The 17,775-nt window shown below is 31.8% G+C and overlaps 2 protein-coding genes across 3 annotated transcripts; one reads left to right on the plus strand and one right to left on the minus strand.

The window, feature by feature from the left end:
• The first annotated feature begins 1,309 nt into the window (after positions 1 to 1,309).
• Positions 1,310 to 2,062, plus strand: LOC25492892 (uncharacterized). Its single transcript, XM_013601171.3, has one exon. It carries the CDS (start codon positions 1,404 to 1,406, stop codon positions 1,773 to 1,775), a length of 372 nt encoding a protein of 123 aa, XP_013456625.1. The 5' UTR covers positions 1,310 to 1,403; the 3' UTR covers positions 1,776 to 2,062.
• A 3,618-nt stretch (positions 2,063 to 5,680) lies between these two features.
• LOC25492893 (WD repeat-containing protein 55) lies at positions 5,681 to 14,703 on the minus strand. Of its 2 annotated transcripts, none has more exons than XM_024782719.2 (16): positions 14,547 to 14,703; positions 12,815 to 12,911; positions 12,675 to 12,716; positions 12,445 to 12,509; positions 12,218 to 12,305; positions 12,040 to 12,112; positions 11,705 to 11,811; positions 10,485 to 10,527; positions 10,334 to 10,390; positions 10,066 to 10,142; positions 9,859 to 9,907; positions 9,713 to 9,759; positions 9,534 to 9,607; positions 9,344 to 9,399; positions 7,339 to 7,474; positions 5,681 to 6,037 (listed from the first exon to the last, which is right to left on the minus strand). In XM_024782719.2, the coding sequence occupies exons 2-16, from the start codon at positions 12,907 to 12,909 to the stop codon at positions 5,967 to 5,969; spliced, it is 1,080 nt and encodes a 359-aa protein (XP_024638487.1). In that variant the 5' UTR covers positions 12,910 to 12,911; positions 14,547 to 14,703; the 3' UTR covers positions 5,681 to 5,966. The 2 variants fall into 2 exon arrangements, with proteins under 2 accessions (XP_024638487.1, XP_024638488.1); XM_024782720.2 differs by having other exon boundaries at positions 12,675 to 12,735.
• Between the last annotated feature and the right edge of the window lie 3,072 nt (positions 14,704 to 17,775).

The following is a 17,775-nucleotide window of genomic DNA, read 5'->3' on the forward strand; positions in this document are numbered from 1 at the left end:
GTTATTTTATTTGTATCGATGTATTAAGTTTTTACAATACTTGGGGATTTTAACTATTTTAGATACAATGCTTTGGATGCACTGCATGCAGTATATATCACTTGAAGATGAGGACTTCCACTGTGAACGTTATAATAGAATACTAGAGGTTGAAAGTGATAAGTTTGTTTCTTAACAAGGGGGAGTAGGAGGAGATTGAGTTGAGAATGCAAGAAGAAGAAGACGACGTGAAAAGTTAAAGGACTTGTTTTATATGAGTTATATTATGTAACTTCTTGTGAGATTCATTATAAGCCTCTCAATTAAGATATTGTTAATATTCCAAATGCCAACCATAATATTGTTAAAGATTAATTTATAAAATATAATGTACATATTATATTCCAAATGCCACATGTTACGTAAATCCATTTTCCAAGAATGCGTGCATCAATCTTCTCTTAGCATATTGATATAATTTTTGCGCAAACAAAATTATAAATTCTCTAAACTACAATTTTTGTACAAAAAAATTGCAAATATCTCATAACACATGTTCCTTCCGAAATGAAATATAAACAAAAAAAAAGAAGATGAAAAGTTGATGTATGTGAACTAAATTTTTAACCACATTTATTGATTTTTCAAATATCACTTTTGTTTATATTTCGTTCTAGAGGGAGTAACTACCAAGCAATCAATACATGAAAAAACAATACTCTTGTTTAAAATAACTTTTCATATTTGTGATTAATAATAATTTTTCACTTTTTTTCCTTACTCTTTAGAGTTTAGACTAATGTAATCTCATCTTTCTCTTATATATTTTTTTAATCATGTAACCTCTGCATGTAACTACATCTGATTTTCCAAAACTGATAGAACCGTAATGGATAATAAAGTTTTCTCTCAAGAGATTTAATATTGTTTCATGTTCATGACTAACTTCGAACTTTTAAACTCAGATTAAGCTGAAAGAGATATAAGATACTACTCCCTCCGTTTCAAAATACATGTCCAATTTTTTTAATGTGCACTATTCACTTGACTTACTTTGACCATACTTTTTAACTAATATATAAATACAAATATTAGCATGTAAGATGTTGTTTGATTTGTCTCGACAAATATTTTCAAAATATTAAATTTTTATAATTTTTTACTTTAGAAAATTAAAGATATTAACAATCAAAATTATGCATTGACATATGTGAAGTGGTTCACTTAGACATGTATTTTGAAACGGAGGGAGTATCTTTAAAAAGAAAAGGATTGAGTCAAGTCAACCAAAACAACCGTTGACTCATACTCTTCCACCTATAAACTCTAATTCAACTTTCAAAATTTCACAAAGAGAAGACTCAGCCAGCCACCAAACAAGAAAACTATAACTCATAGCACAAACAGAAAGGAAGAGATCAGAAATGGCGAATCTTACTTCTTCGCCGGAGTCTCTGTCCCCGAAGCGTCAATCTAACAGCAGCTTCTTCATAACAATATCAGCTATTCTGGCTATGCTTTCAAGGCAAGCCAGACGTTTAAAAGGAAAGGCGAAAACGAAGAAATTGCTGAGCAACATGAGCAACAAAGCTTTGTCACAATTCGGGAAGATGAAGAAGACGAAGAAACAAAGAGATAATGAATTAAACGACGGTGTTTGGCAGAAGGAGATATTGATGGGAGGAAAATGTGAGCCGTTGGATTTCTCAGGCGTTATTCATTATGATATTAACGGAAGACAAACCGGTGAAGTTCCTCTCAGGTCTCCACGCGCTATTCCTTTCTCTCGTTATTGAATGGAAAATTATTTAGAATTTTAATAGCGTGTTTGTTGGTTAATGAAAACTAAACATTTTGTATAGAGTAAGCTAAGCTCTATTGATTGTGTGAAAAATAATACGCGTTTGTGTTTTTTAGTGGATAGATCTTTGATTTTTTCTTATTAGGAAGTTTGGGTGTGTCATTTACTTACTTGCTGCTTTATACGTCTAAATGTTTGGAATACGTGATTAACATGATATACTTTGTTACAGTCATATTTGCTTCCGTAGTTCATGTACATGTTTGGATTGAGGATTTTGAAGTCGGTGCCTTTTTTCTTTCTTTTATAAATTAAGAAAACTATAAAAATGAAAAAAGAGTGTGCTAGAAATGTTTTATGATTATCTATCATATATTTGTTTTATCAGGAGAGAGTCCAAACGAAATTTTATTCTCTTTCAGTGGCACCCAGTCATTTACTTTAAAAAAATCGGAACAAGTTGCAAACGGAAGGTTCCAAAGTTATCAAAACTGCTCTTTAGTCAATTACATGCCAATATGCAATTTTGTCACTTGTTCATCACGTTGTAGAGTTTAAACTCAATTGTATAAAATCTGTTATTAGGAGATGTCATTCCTTAATCAATATCAAAACCATAAAAAAAAAATATTAGAAGAAAACTACCAATGAAGGAGTATTATTGTGTCAATGATTCGGGTCGGTGGTTGACTTCAACTTATCCCATGCAGTTGACACGGGTCTCGAATCAAACAGCAAAGAATAATTTGTGTCTGACCCATTCAACATGTATACTATCCTCTTCTTTTTTTTTAACAGATGTACATTTGCTGCTTCATACGGTCGTTTGATAGTTTGAAGAGAGAAATTCAAGTGCTTTTTAGATAAAGGATTATAGGCTCAACCCTCACCACTAATATTTGTAACAAATACTAATCTCCGTACCAAATTGCATGTCGTTTTGAGCATTTCACACATATTAAGAAATGTAATTAATATTGTGTGGAAAAGAGATATTATGATTTGTTTTACAAAATTGTCCTTAATAAATAATATGGGAAAGATAAATGAAAGAATTGAAAGAAGAGAGAGTAATAAATAATTAAGGTTATAATAGAAAAAGTAACATTAATGTTACATTGGTATTGTAAAGCGACATATAATTTGGGACAAATTTTTTTCTCTAAAGCGACATACAATTTGGGACGGAGGGAGTATCTATGTTCCTTTTTAATTGTCTCCTTTTGACATTTTACTTATACCAAGACAATCAATAATTGTTACAACTTTTGATGCAATAAGTTACTCCCTCCGTCCCAAATTGTATGTCATTTAAAAAAAAAAAATTGTCCCAAATTGTATGTCACTTTACAATATCAATGAAACATTAATGTTACTTTTCCTATTATACTCCCTCCGTTCCAAATTGTATGACGTTTTGGGCATTTCACACATATTAAGAAATGTAATTAATATTGTGTGGGAAAGAAATATTATGAGTTGTTTTACAAAATTATTCTTAATAAATGATATGGGAAAGATAAATGAAAGAATTGAAAAAAGAAATAGTAATAAATAGTTAAGGACATAATAGGAAAAGTAACATTAATGTTTCATTGGTATTCTAAAGTGACATACAATTTGGGACAAATATTTTTTCTAAAGTGACATACAATTTGGGATGGAGAGAGTATCATTAACTATTTATTACTCTTTCTTCTTTCAATTCTTTCATTTATCTTTCCTATATCATTTATTAAGGATTATTTTGTAAAACAACTCATAATATCTCTTTCCCACACAGTATTAATTACATTTCTTAATATGTGTGAAATGTCCAAAACGTCATAAAATTTGGGACGGAGGGAGTATACTTTTACTATAATGATTTTATTCATTTAGCATCTCATTTCATATATTTCTCTCTCCGCAATAAATAACCAACGATAACATTGGTAAAACAACATTTATTGTTGCATTGAACTTTAAAAGTAACAGTTAAATAGGAACAAGAAATTTCTCCAAAAGAGACACTTAAAAATGAACGGAGGAAGTAATTATTAACATTTTTCATTTAAAATAATAAATAATAATTAGGTTGGTGTGGTGAATATTTTAGAAACCATATATGGTAAAGACTCCGGTCCTATTTACAAGATAAAATTGACTTTTTAGATACATTGAAGAATATATGTATTTAGTCAAGAACCTAAATCAAATACATAAATTATTTAAGGCTTAATACATGCTTTGGTCCCTTAACTTATTTTCGGATTTCATTTTGGTCCCCTAATTATAAAATGTCTCAATTTGGTCCCTTATATCTTTTGTCGTTACCTCTTTTGGTCCTCTCCGTTAGTTTGTTTTCAAAAATAGTTAACCCTTGCCACATGTCAATTAAGATTGGTGATCAAGGGCTAGATTTGAAAAGTACACAAGTATACAATGGACTCACAACATATAATCATTTCTATTTTTCTTGATTTTCCTAAAAATATATAAATTTAAAATCACCATCAATCTTCATCTATTTATATAATTTTAAAATAATTTGTATCCAGATTTTTAAAAAAAAATCTGACCTTTTTTTTAAATTTCGTAAAAAAATTATTTTTTTTCAAATTTTGAAAAAGATTTTATAAAAATCTGAATTTTTTATATATTTTTCAGAATTTTGTAGAAAAAATTTTAAAAAACCTTTTTTGACCTTTTTTATAACCTTTTTAAATTCAGAATTCTGGATTTTTTAAATTAAAATATTTTCCATAATTTTGTAGAAAAAGTTTAAAAAAACATGTTTTTTTTCAAAAAATATATCTGATTTTTTTAAAAATTTTGTAAAAAAATACATTTTTTTCAAATTTTTAAATCTTGGAAAAGATTTTATAAAAATTTGGAATATTTTTTATAAAAATTCTGGAATATCTTGGAAAATATTTCAATTTTGAAAAATATATAAAAAAATTCAGATTTTTATAAAATATGAAAAAAAAAATATTCCTGAATTTTATAAAATTTTGAAAAAAATTAATTTTTTTACTAAATTTAAAAAAAAAGGTCAGATATTTTTCTTCAAAATTCTAAAAAATATTTTAATTTTTAAAAATCTGGATACAAATTATTTTAAAATTATATAAATTGATGGTGATTTTAAATTTATATTTTTAGGAAAATCAAGAAAAATAAAAATGATTATATGTTGTGAGTCCATTGTATACTTGTGTACTTTTCAAATATAGCCCTTGATCACCAATCTTAAATGACATGTGGCAAGGGTTAACTATTTTTGAAAATAAACTAACAGAGATGACCAAAAGAGGTAACGGCAGAAGACATAAGGGATCAAATTGAGATACATTATAGTTAGGGGATCAAAATGAAATCCGAAAATAAGTTAAGGGACCAAAGCATGTATTAAGCCATTATTTAATGTATCTAGAAAGTAAATTTTTCTTGTAAATAGGACAAAGAGTGCATTTTCTACGGGAGTAAGTGAAGCAATTTTAGTCACTAATCATGAAATTGACCATTGAATAACTTTAGCCTTGATCCCATGTATGAATATTGAGTATTCTTTTCCTTTGCTTTTTCATATCATTGTTTTCTTTCTTTTTGGTCAAAAACGTGTTCCTGTCCTTTTACACACTCCGTGGAATCGATAACATAACTTCTAATTTATTGGGTTGGCTTTGAAAACATGCTTTGAAATCATATACTTCAAATAGTTTAATCGATATATACTGTGGTTTAACATATCCAATTACATCTTATTTCGTAACTGCTGTCAATCTTTTCATCTCGGATTCAATAAAAAAAAGTTCATTCGAATGGTGAAAATGAATATAGATCAATCTTGAAATGATAGTCTTTTGATTCTAGTGTTGCAATTTTGATATTATTTTTCTAATGACAAAATCAAGATAAACAACAAATATCAACTATATCTTCCAAAATCTTTAAAAAAAAAAAAAAAACATATTATCATTACTTTTGGAAATCAAAATATAAACGAGTAATTGAGAAACTAAGCTTGGCTATCAAAACTGTTGGAGAAGTTCTTGTTTATGGCAAATGTGGCTGTGATGATTTTGGGTAGGGTTGATGCTACCACAATGTATCTCCGAGACAAGGTGCTGAATTTAAGAATAGATTTTGTGAACAGGCACGTTAAACTTGAGGTTGTGGAAAAAGTTGCAGCCATAATCTCCTATAAATCTGCAAAGAAGTTGTTTGAATCACCTGCAGCGTGCCCCTTACTTGCATTCTTTCTCTTGTTCCCTACAAAGGTATCAACAAAAAGTGAATTACAGAATGCACATAGCCTTCCAATAACTATACTGTGTTTAGCAACAAGCAAGCTGTAACATTTATACAGAAATGATAACCAGACACATAATTTTTAACACAATACAGACACCATGGGCGATTAAGACATTTCATACTTTAAAACAGGGGCAGTTTTGTCAAAACCACACACCCTCTCTTCATCTTCTCTACTGTGTGTGCACTGTGCCTTTCTTCTCTCCCACCAAGGGCATCCTGCCCCACCACAGTCACCACCGCACCCTCCCTCGTCATCAGATCTGCCCCCCAAAATACTCACCACCATCCCTTCGTCCTCTTCTTCTTCCGTTGTCATCCGCCCTTCTTCCCTGCAAGAACAACAACCAATCACGACCATGTCGTCATTGAGCTTAATCGCACGCCGACGTTGCTATTTCGACCAAATATGTTCAGATCTGAACGCCATAGTTGCAGAGTGATGGAGGTGGTTGGTCGTCGGCGATTGGGAGAGTCACAGAGATGAGATACGGTGTCCGGTGGTCAGAGAACGGTGAGAGAGAGAGAGCGCATAACTGAGAGAGGCGGAGGTTGTGGTGAGGTGCAAAGAAAGACGTCGGAGGAGGAAGCAAGAGCGGTGGTCGGAGACACAAACAGTGATGTAGTGAACTAGAAAAGAGAGAGAGATCGTGCAGACAAAGGAAAGAGAAGGGGAAAAGAAAAAGAAAAAAGAAAAAAAAGAATACAGTATAAAATACGGTGGTGTCGTATTTGTGTGTGATTTTTTGTGTCTATTTATCATTTCTGAACATTTATATTGCTATCTTAGTATCTAAATATAAGCCATTTTTTCAAAAATCCCTAAATATAACTATTTCAAATTACTAGTATTAAATGCATGTATTATTTATTTTTTCAAACATACCCCTATTTAAGGCTATTGAGTATCTTGGGAGATGAAAAAAGTTGAACATATCAATATACTAAAGAGTATTTTAAGAATATATATACACAAAATAGCAGGGTCGGTCCAAAAGTAAGGCTACTAAAACTTAACTTTAGGCCCACCAAAAAATTACTCTTCAATAGATTTTATAAACAAAAAGTCACATATGCAGGTAAAAAATGCTCCATATATTAAAACTTGTTTTAGGCCTCACTAATGAAAATTATTGGGTCGACTCTACAAAATAGACATAAATACACAAATACATATTTCTCTTAAAATACGTGGAAATTATATAATGAGCTTTGAACTTATAATAAGAGAGGTATCATCTATGGCAATCATATCCTACCTTTAGTAAACTTAGAAGTGTTGTTATCGACATCCATCTCATCTTCATTGTCACTGTCGACATCATTGTCAACCCCTCCGTTTTCATTTCTTTGAGTATTTCTTGAACCTTGCAGTATATTATCCAAGTCCCATAGCTGCACATAATTGAAATTTTTTTGTTGGATGTTTAGACAACCAAACAATTAAGCGTACAAAATAATAAAGAGTAATGCATATAAGAACGTAAATAAGGTTCTCGAGAATCTAGATAAATTTGTTGAACCTATATAAACTTGACTCCCAAATGTACACAAATCGGAATTCAGAATGCATCGTACTTAATATTAAAATAATCTATATATGACAAAAAAAAAAATATAATACCATTAAAACAACAATTATTCAATATTATACTTTGATAAGTGAGTGCCTTTTAAATAGGTTTACTTTACAAGACCAATAAGAAATGGTGAAATAAATAAACGAAATTGCATAAAAACAACAAATTCTTATGGAGGCATAATAGCTGTCCCTCATAACAACAACAAAACTGTAAGTTTACATTTTAAAAAAATCAATATACAATAACACACAAAACTAAACCAAGTATTGAATAATATTGACCAAAATTTGATATTTTAAGGCCAAACCAATGTAGAACTGTAAACTCGTAAACTACTAGTAAAACCGAGTTACCAATTTTATTAGAGTTTACTAAAAAGAGAGATTACGGGTGAGTTAACATGTTTGTGACCTACAAATAGAATCGTAAACTCGTAAGAGTTGAAGATATAACTCGAGAGTTTGACAATGTTGGACACAAGCAACCAAAGTATGTTTTTTACTTTTTTAACAGTGATCCACCCTCCATAATCATGAAGGGCACCTCAACGGTTTGGCAACAATATTTTGAGCCAACCAGGATGTAAAAATGTATTTTCTTTATTTTTCTTTGAAGGTCCAAGATCCTCAGCTGGTTCACTTCACAACATACTGGCTGCTGACATCACCCGACCAGTAATCACTTATTGTGTCAATAAGGTTTGCTGATTCACGTCTTAACCTCTAGTGTTTCATCCAACTGATCCTCATCAACCTTGGTCTCTCATGGCCTCTTGTGATGCATATTATACATCACACCCCAGATGACCACAGGTCAATCAACCTCAGGATCTTGTGCTTCACTAGCTCGAATTTAATCTCTAACTGGTCTAAAAAGTAGCCAAATGTTGCTTGTTCAAGAACCAGTGCAGAATATAGAAGAGTAGGGTCTCCGCTGTTGTTGAAAACCTCTAGATTCAAATATAGAAGCTTGCTTTCAGCACTCTTGATTTATTGTGATAACCTCGGTACAGTCACCCTAAGCCACAATCCAGTCTTGCACACCCATAATAAACACGTGGAACTTTTGTGCGCGAAAAGGTTCTTAGCAAGAGTCTCGCTGTGGCTCGTGTACTTGTGACTGTGATGCTCTTGCAAAGCCTCTATCCAACTTCGGTTCTACATTATGGAGAGAAACTAAGGGTTCTTGATCACTTCCAACAATCCAAGTCAGGCAGACCCTAAGATTGGGAGGGGCACTGACATTTTTCCAATTACATTCGTATAGTTAGCAATTAGTCTGTAAACATTGGTGCGGAACTAATGTGGGGGCATGTCAAAATAATTGTCACTTACGACTTGTTACCAACAGTTTCTGTTGTACTGTTGAGTATAAGTTAAAACAGAAACTCGGTGCCTGTTATTCAGTGATTTACACATAACACTGTGCTCTATAGTTAAGCCAATCTGTGTACTGAAACTCGGAATATCAGATTACATTTTCAGATCACTCCCTGAATTCTCTCTTCTCCTTCAATATTTAGCTTCTATCATTTTCTTCCCTAGCACTTTTCTTACCGACTAAAATGACCAGATAGTACAGTAACAATCATGAAAATCAGTGCCTACTGCCTAGTATAAATGTTGCAAAAATTAAAGCAACAAGAGTTGAATCCTACAATTTTTTGAATTAAGAAAAATACCTTTAACATTTGATCGTGTGCAATACTTCCAAGAAACTTTCTATCATGAGAGAATGCTACAAAACGTTACTGGAAGCTACAAACAAGAAAAAACTTGAAAAATATGCTAAGAAATTGGGGCTTTGAACAATATGTTCCACCCTTGGGCCAAAACAGCCACATCAAATAATGAGAAAAGAGAGTACGTTACCAAGACGCTCAACAGGATATTCAGAATGCTCGGCAACTGGCTGAATGACTCTGTTTGGTAATATCCCAACCAAGCTGAACACAAAAAGAGTGTATATAAATGAGAAAGAAAAAGTTATATAAAAGTTTGAAATAAGATTCAAACAAGAGTACAATGCTCTAAAAATAATAAAGACTCACTTGATCATCCCATTCTCTGATCCAGTAATAATCCTATCTTCATCAAGCTAAGGTCATAAAAAAATTATTAAAATACTTATGTTGATAAAAAAAAATACTAATACTGAAATAATAATAATAATAACAATAGTATGCTACCCACTCACCTTTAACATGGTATCAATAGAGTTTGAAGAGAGATCAACGAATCGATCACTGGAATTTAACCATTAGTAAGAATAAATCAGTCAAAGAGGTCAAAGTAATATAATAGAAAAACGACATCCAATTGATGTCTTTACTTCATTCATATAAGTCAATCATTTTCATCATGTAATGATGACATAATCCTATTAATCCATACCATATATTACCTGCAATCCTTGAAGCATCCCCATGAATACAATAGCATGATTCCAGTTTGTGATCCACACACAACTTTCCTACCATTCTGGTATACCGGCCCAAAAATGCAAACATTAGCCATGTAATTAAAAAATGTAAACAGAAAAAGAATAAAAGATATTCTCAAACCAAACGACGTTTTGTACTTCTGCCACAAAAAACTGTTTTTTTAAACATTCTTAAAAAATAATAAAAACTCACAGCAAAATCACACACACAACACAACGACCATCATACCTTCATTAAAACAACAGACAATAGCTCATCTTCAGAGAATTCAGATTGGGCTTGGACCTGTTAGTAAACCATGAAAATGGTGGGTAAAAATTAATGCTGATAGAGTGTTTATGTTTCAAAAGGAACCACAAAATACAGATATGCAACTTACTTTATTTCTTCGAAGATTGCAAACGGAAAGAGTCCCGTCTCCACTTAATAACAACATGAAATTAAAGAAAAAATAATTTAGACCGCAGTGGTAAGTCAGATAAAGTAGAATTTGAAACACATTGTTATTCATGAAGCACATTGCAAGGAAATATTGGAAGTTATACATACTCCCTCCGTTTCAAAATGACTGTCACTTTAGCCAAAAAAAATTGTTTCAAAATGAATGTCACTTTACATTTCCAATACAACTTTAATTTTTTTTCTCCCAACTTTACCCTCAATAAATACTCCAACTTTTCTCTCGCACAACTTTAAGTTTGTCTTTTTCTTGAGCATTTTAGTAAAAGTGTTATGTCTAATGATTATTTCATTCCATTCCTTAATTTGTGTGCAATTGGGTAAAACGACACTCATTTTGAAACGGAGGGAGTACTATTTAATAAGTTTAAAACTAAAACCTAAAAACATAAAGGTATTGGGTAAGTAACAATTTTGCAAATTACAATCCCCAAGGTCACATAAAAAATGCAAACCAGCTTAATTATTTACATTTTTTTCTGTTGAAGAAATTGTCCCTCTTTGCATTCTAGTAATTTGACTTTGCAAGGAAAAAGTCACTGTTAAACATTTGAAAACAGCTGAGGTATTTATCAGTTCTGAGGTCACTATAAGGGGAAAAATGAAACTGTGAAAGAATAATGTCTAGCTAAGATATGCTTTACTTGAGTAATTACTGAGATAAAAAAGATTGATGCCTACCTTTGGACATGCTAATACTAATTACTGAATTGTTCAAATATACAATGAACAAATTTATTTGCAGCACTACACCAGCAAATGCTTATTAACTTTTTAACTGGACCAGCAGCCAGCCGAAGACAACCACTATAACTAGAGAAACATAATCTCAATACAGAGGTTACTATCAGCCGCAATCGCTGTAAGCTATTCTTTAATTTCTATTTTGCAAAATCACTATGAAAATAACATGATATCTTATCTAGCTGGAATTGTTTCTTTTAAATTCAACTCTGACTATGTGTAGGTACACCACCAAAAAGATTTTACAATTACGAATCAAATTATCAATGCAGCCCCCCTCACCAAAAAGTTGAAAAACATCTTTACAATTAGTACCTAATACCTAGTTCCAACTACGGTAATTGTTTCTATCCGTTCATATTTTCAGGTAGGTGAAGAAGTTACTGAATTGCCTACCTTGTGGCCAATAGTTTCATTGCATCAGATGCAAAAGTTATATCTGAAATGTAATCCTCATGGGCTTCAAATGAATTGCAGCAAGAACGTTCTCTTGTATCCCAAACCTACAAGACGTAAACACCAAATGAAAAAACTAAGGAAATAACAATTGTCTCATTGTTTCTGTAATTAATTTAATAATTGAGCAAAGATTGTGAAGGTTGAAAAAAGTGAGTAACTTATTGTTTAAACGTGAATGAATATATATGCCAAAAGTTATCACAATGCATACCACAACATAATCTGGAAGTCAGAGCAAATGCTACAGAAGTGAAATGAAAAAAACAAGTTACCTTAATACAACCATCATCATCTCCAGAAGCAACGGTTGACTCGGTCAAGTTTACCAATCTATTGACTGCAGCCCTGCGTCAAAACAAAAAACCACAGAAATTACAAAGCTATCAGCACGCGTGAAATTCTAGCAGTAAATCATAATGAATGAAATTGGAGAAATCTGGGCATTATCACTCATGGGCATTATCAAGTCGGGCAATGGTAGATCCAGTTTCCACATCTGTAGCCAGTATCGAGAAATCTGGAGAACCCGTCAACAGCGCTAAAATACAAGCATTGCAATAAGCATTTCAAAGTCAAAATCATTCAAATGAAACCATAAATAACATGACAATAATATTAGTAATAATAATATATAAAATAAAAAGAAAATGAGGACCAAAAGCTACAGAGTGCATTACCACGTCCGCCGTTGATGAATCGAGCAGCTCTGCAAGACTCGGTGTGGGCATGAATTTCCAACAGCCTGGAATTTAAAAAAATAAAAAATAATTGCAATGTTTGGATTACATGCATTAGCTCATGTATTAATATAGTGATAACAAATTGTAAACAACGTAAAGCCAATCTTCATTAGAGTTTTTAGTATCCAAAAAATATAAAATAAAACCAGTTCAGAAATTATTTATACCTCACTGGGTCGCTATTAGTATTATCAGAGCTATAACGGTACCTGCAGGACACATGATTCACTATAACCATTACTATAAATGAAAAAATAATGATGATGATAATGTTGCTTTGTGGAGGACTAACTGGAGAGTAACTTACAAGTGAAGGTCACCATCTATGAGTCCTGTAGCAACAAGATTATCGGACGGATGAAAATCAATGTCAAATGCAAGTTTCCCCAAATTGATTTCCATTCCTGCAAATAACACATAGCAAGAGAAGAATCAAATAACACATAATGTATGTGCCTAAATGAAATTGGATATTCTAATAAATTTCTTCATCCTGATCTCATGTAAAGGAAACAAAGATTATTGAATATAGTCCAATCCGAGAACAAGACGTGCCCGGAAAGACAAATATATACAACCACTCTGCACAGGCAGAGCAAGAAACCAACCCAAACACTACAGCCCCTAAAAAACCCACTAATACTACTACAAAATACACCACTGCAATAGCAGTACCTCACAAACTGATGTGTGGCTACTGTCAAACAAATTCACAGGCACGGAATATCACTAAACTCACCTGGACTAGATTAAGACATACAGAAAGTAGCAGGAAAAAAAATTAGACAAACCAGAAAATTGCAACAACAACAAGGGACTCAGCAGAAGCAAGAGTTAACAGCACAAACTCCTCAATTCTATCTTTTTAGGGTACTTAAGATGAAATACTATAAATGAGTTTTAATTGTGGGGGACACAAGGAAAAGAAATTTGTTGTGTTGAAATTGCATCAATTTATTATTACCAAAAGAAAAAGGAGAAGGAAGAGCTATCTACTTTGTTAGAGTAATTAAGAAGGACTATAATATAGAGTGATTATCAAAGACTGTTATCCTAAGAATCCCATATTAACTACGGAAGAATTGGTAACTCTCGTAATTTCATAAACAAATCATTACAAAAGGTACACCGTTCATCAACAAGAAGTAAAATCACTGCATATACTCTTTTCTACAAGGTACTAGCAAGAAGAATAAAAACATATTCAAACATTAAAACATCACAAATATGACTCGCAAAAACCATAAGCAAACCAACAGAGTCCCAAAATAAACAATCTAAATCATTGCAACTCAAACGATACCTTAGTCAACTAATCTAACAAACTAGTGTTTTAGTCCCCCCCCCCCAAAAAAAAAAAAAAAAAAAAAAAACCTGTCATACATTTGGATTAACCTCATACGAAGTTACAAACTAATAATAATTAGAGTGAAGACCCATTTTGGTCCCTCGCAATTTTCTAATGTGACAGCCCAATTCAATCTCAGACAAAAATAAAACCCAAATTAGCCCCTAACATTTTTATATTGGGGTTAAATTAGTCATTCTATTACAACGAATCACGGACTAATTTGTCTCCTACACTATGAAAATGTCATAGACTAATTTGGATTTTTTTTTTGTGGATGGTCACTGAGAACTGAACTGGACTGTCAAAAAATTGTGAGGGACCAAAATGGGTCTTCACCCAAACAATTGACTCCAAAATAGGCACAACACAATCTTCAATATCCAAGCTGGCTAATGAACTTGCCACAAATTTGGTGATATTTACAAAACCAAATGTTCCTTCCTAAAGAAATTCTAATTCAATCTATAAACAATAAAGAAATGAGAAAACAATCCAAATAACAAAAACAAAAATTATACCAATGCATTTCCAATTTCAAGTAACAATCAATGAAAAAAAAAATATAGAGGAACTAACTAAAAACCAGGACCTAAACAACATCACAACGCAAATTGATGGTAATGGATATCAAGAAATGAAATTGCGTGAAAATTGAGAGAGAATGAAGATTGATGATAGCAAGCAGTACCTGAGAAGTGAAGTTTTGGATAACTGAGCGTGGTCAATAGGCAGTGACGGCGGCGGAGGCAAGGTCGACGGTGGCGGATGCAATATTTCGTTGTTCTCGCAAGCGTATGCTTAGTAATATGCAAGTGCTCTTCTTTTTTATGTTCTTATAAAGAGAGGGAAGATAATTTCTTAGTCAACCTAGCAACTAAAGAAATTTAATTTGATTTACTCTCCCGGTGCCATTTTAAATGACACCGTTGACCCCGTTTCGTATACCAATGAATAATTTTGAATTAAAATATATGTAATATATTAGAAAAAATATGAAAATTTTGATATTTTGAAAATATTCATCGAAACGGATTCAACAACATCTTATATAATATTATTTATCTTTATATATTAATAGAAAAATACGGTTAAAGTATCTTAGATCAATAATGCATATTTTGAAATAGATCATCTATTGTAAGACGGAGGGAGTAACTAATTTGGAGATTAAATTATCGCGTTTTTTGTTAAGTTATGTGACAAGTCAACCGATGTAAGAATATGTAATAAAAAAATATTTTCTTGTGGTGATTTGTCTAATATTTAGTTTTATGTTTTGATCAAACGTAATAAGAAGAATAAGGTGGTTTGATTCAAAAAAGGATAGGTTGAAGTGGTTATGATTTTTGCGTTCAATGTAATCCTTTTTTTTTTTATGGTTTTTCTTTGATTTTGTTCATTTTTTTTCTTTTGGTTTATTCCCTTTGATTTAACATATCATCATAATGAGTGTTGTTTGATCATTCAAATAATTCTCAAAATGGATAGAAGTTGTATATAGGTGCGCAATTCATTTGTTTTATTCCATAAGCTTAAACTTCCACCATCAAGATAGACAGAAGTTATGTAATATAGGAGTGCATATTGTTTTTGTTTTTGGATGAAAACTAAATTTAGACGTTTTTTTAATTAAGTCAACTTTGGTTAAGTTTGTAATCTTTCATGTTTGACTATCATTCTAAGACCATTCACAACAAAGCACCCTAAATTAGGTGCTTACATTTACGATAATACTTAATAAACATCACTTTTCTCCAACCCAGCATCTCAAAATAAATTATTAAATAGGTCTCACAAATAATTTGATATCATTACATTTTGCCAACATTTATTTATTTTATTAAGATTAAAAAATGAAGACAGAGAGGGTGCTTCCATAGCCACCCTTCTCAATGTCACGCATATATTATTCTCCACAACGGGGGTACCTATTTAATGTGGTGTTAAATAGGTGGAGGACCCACCATTGTGGATGGTCTAATAAAATAACTATACTAAGACTTTTTATAATAACCAAATTAACTATAGTTAAGTAAATTTCAACATCTCTTTTAATTAATTCCCTCAAATAAAACATCTCTTTTAATTAAGTTAACTTTAGGTCTGTAATCGACCATTATTATAATCAAATAATTAATTACTATGATTTTTTTTTAATTATCAAGTTAACTATCACTCCAAGAAAATTAGACTTTATCGGTGGTTAAAAGACCCAGAAATCAATCAAAAAATCCCCACAAAAAAACATTTTCCAGAGGCCATCGATGAAATTCTTTGCAACTGCTTACTTTTATGTTTGAAACCGTTTTCAGTGTTTTCTTAGAAAACAAGTTGCCGCAAATTAGCAACGCACAGTTATGGACGACTTGACCACCGCAAAACTTGACCTTTTTTTCTTCTTTCTAATATTATACTCCCTTCAGTCCTACTTATAAGAGAAATTTAGGTCAACAAAAATTAATATATTTGAACTGAATTTTTAACTAATACATCAAACTTTTGTTGATCCCTCTTATAAATAGGACCGGAGGGAGTAATATCGATGGCCAGAAAGTCGCTGCAAATAACATGCAATAATAGTAGCGATTAAAACCGTCGATAATTAAATCCGTTGGAAATGTAACCGGTTTTATTAAAAAACAAAAAAAAAATAGAGAGAGAGAAAGAGAGAGAGCATGTTAGCTTCCATCCGATAAAACAAAAATGGAGGACGAGCACTTCCACACCAATAACCTTCATGTAGTAATTGGTATGAATTGTGAAAATTTTGAAGAACTCTCCAGAAAAGGGACGAAGTGTTAGAATCTACCACAAATTGTTGTTGATTTTTCATTGTCGTTTCCAACAGCCATAGATCGTCGCAAATACCAAAGAGACTTTGGAGGTTGTATTTTTTGGCTGTTTTAAGTTGTCGTTAATGTTTTTGGTGGCTTTGGTCTGTTATCGGCGGTTTTTTACGTTAAAAAAAGACAATAATGGGTTTGATTATCATAGACTTTAAGTCGACGCAGACAACTTTTTACTTACCGACAGCTCTTGACTGCATCAAACAATTACGAATCTTCTACCTTTGATTAAATCCAACTTCGAATTAAAACCATTTACTTTATATTTTAGACTTAAATGAAAGTCATTGTGAGTTATGAGTAACACTACTTTGGCAAAAGAGGGTGATTACTTATTGATAATGACATGCCTTTTTTTCCTTTTTTAATAAATTTATCTACCATGGAATCGTAAACAAAACTTTAGCTTAGCCATGAAGAAGTTGCATGTGTCATGCATGGTAACCGTGGTTTGCCAATAAGGTATCAAACAATGAAGATGACTCATGCCATCATCTAAATCAATCACTGCCACAACAATTTTGCAATGTCGTGATAATAAGCTCATTAAAATAAGAGTGATAATATTATTCGAACATCAAAAGTCTATATGTATTCGACACCGTATAAAAATATGTAAATGTCGATAAAATAATATTTAAATGTAATTTTGACTCCAACTTTTATAAATATGCAATTTTGACCCAACCCCCTAATTTATTTTGTGCAATTTTAGTCCCCAAGTTTACTCCATTTTTTATTTTAAAGTCCCCTTACTCATATGTGGTTGGATCTATTTGAAGTATATGATAGTAGTATACATCATTCACACATCATCTATCTCCCGCATGATCCCCCTCCTATCATCTTCTCTATCTTTGTAACAAGTAGCACTTGAATGATATTGGAGTGTCAATGTCACAATGTCACAAGTGGCTTTCTTCTATCTTTCTCTCTCTTACAAGCATTTTTTGTTTTTTCTATAAGCTTATGACATTATGGTTTTTTTTTTTGTTGAAGAGATTGTGACATTATGGTTGGTTAATGTCACATGACATTAACCTCCAATATCATCCAAATGCTACTCCTTTC

This window comes from Medicago truncatula, chromosome 4, assembly GCF_003473485.1.
Source record: "Medicago truncatula cultivar Jemalong A17 chromosome 4, MtrunA17r5.0-ANR, whole genome shotgun sequence".
In the NCBI taxonomy this organism is placed as follows: Eukaryota; Viridiplantae; Streptophyta; class Magnoliopsida; order Fabales; family Fabaceae; genus Medicago; species Medicago truncatula.

Bases quoted from the DNA above. Each gene is read 5' to 3' on its own strand.
- LOC25492892 (XM_013601171.3), top strand. From the start codon at position 1,404: ATGGCGAATCTTACTTCTTCGCCGGAGTCTCTGTCCCCGAAGCGTCAA.
- LOC25492893 (XM_024782719.2), bottom strand. From the start codon at position 12,909: ATGGAAATCAATTTGGGGAAACTTGCATTTGACATTGATTTTCATCCG. The intron at 10,143-10,333 runs GTATGATGGTCG...CCGGTATACCAG, and splicing joins TGTCTGTTGTTTTAATGAAG to AATGGTAGGAAAGTTGTGTG. The intron at 9,608-9,712 runs GTGAGTCTTTAT...TTTTGTGTTCAG, and splicing joins TCAGAGAATGGGATGATCAA to CTTGGTTGGGATATTACCAA.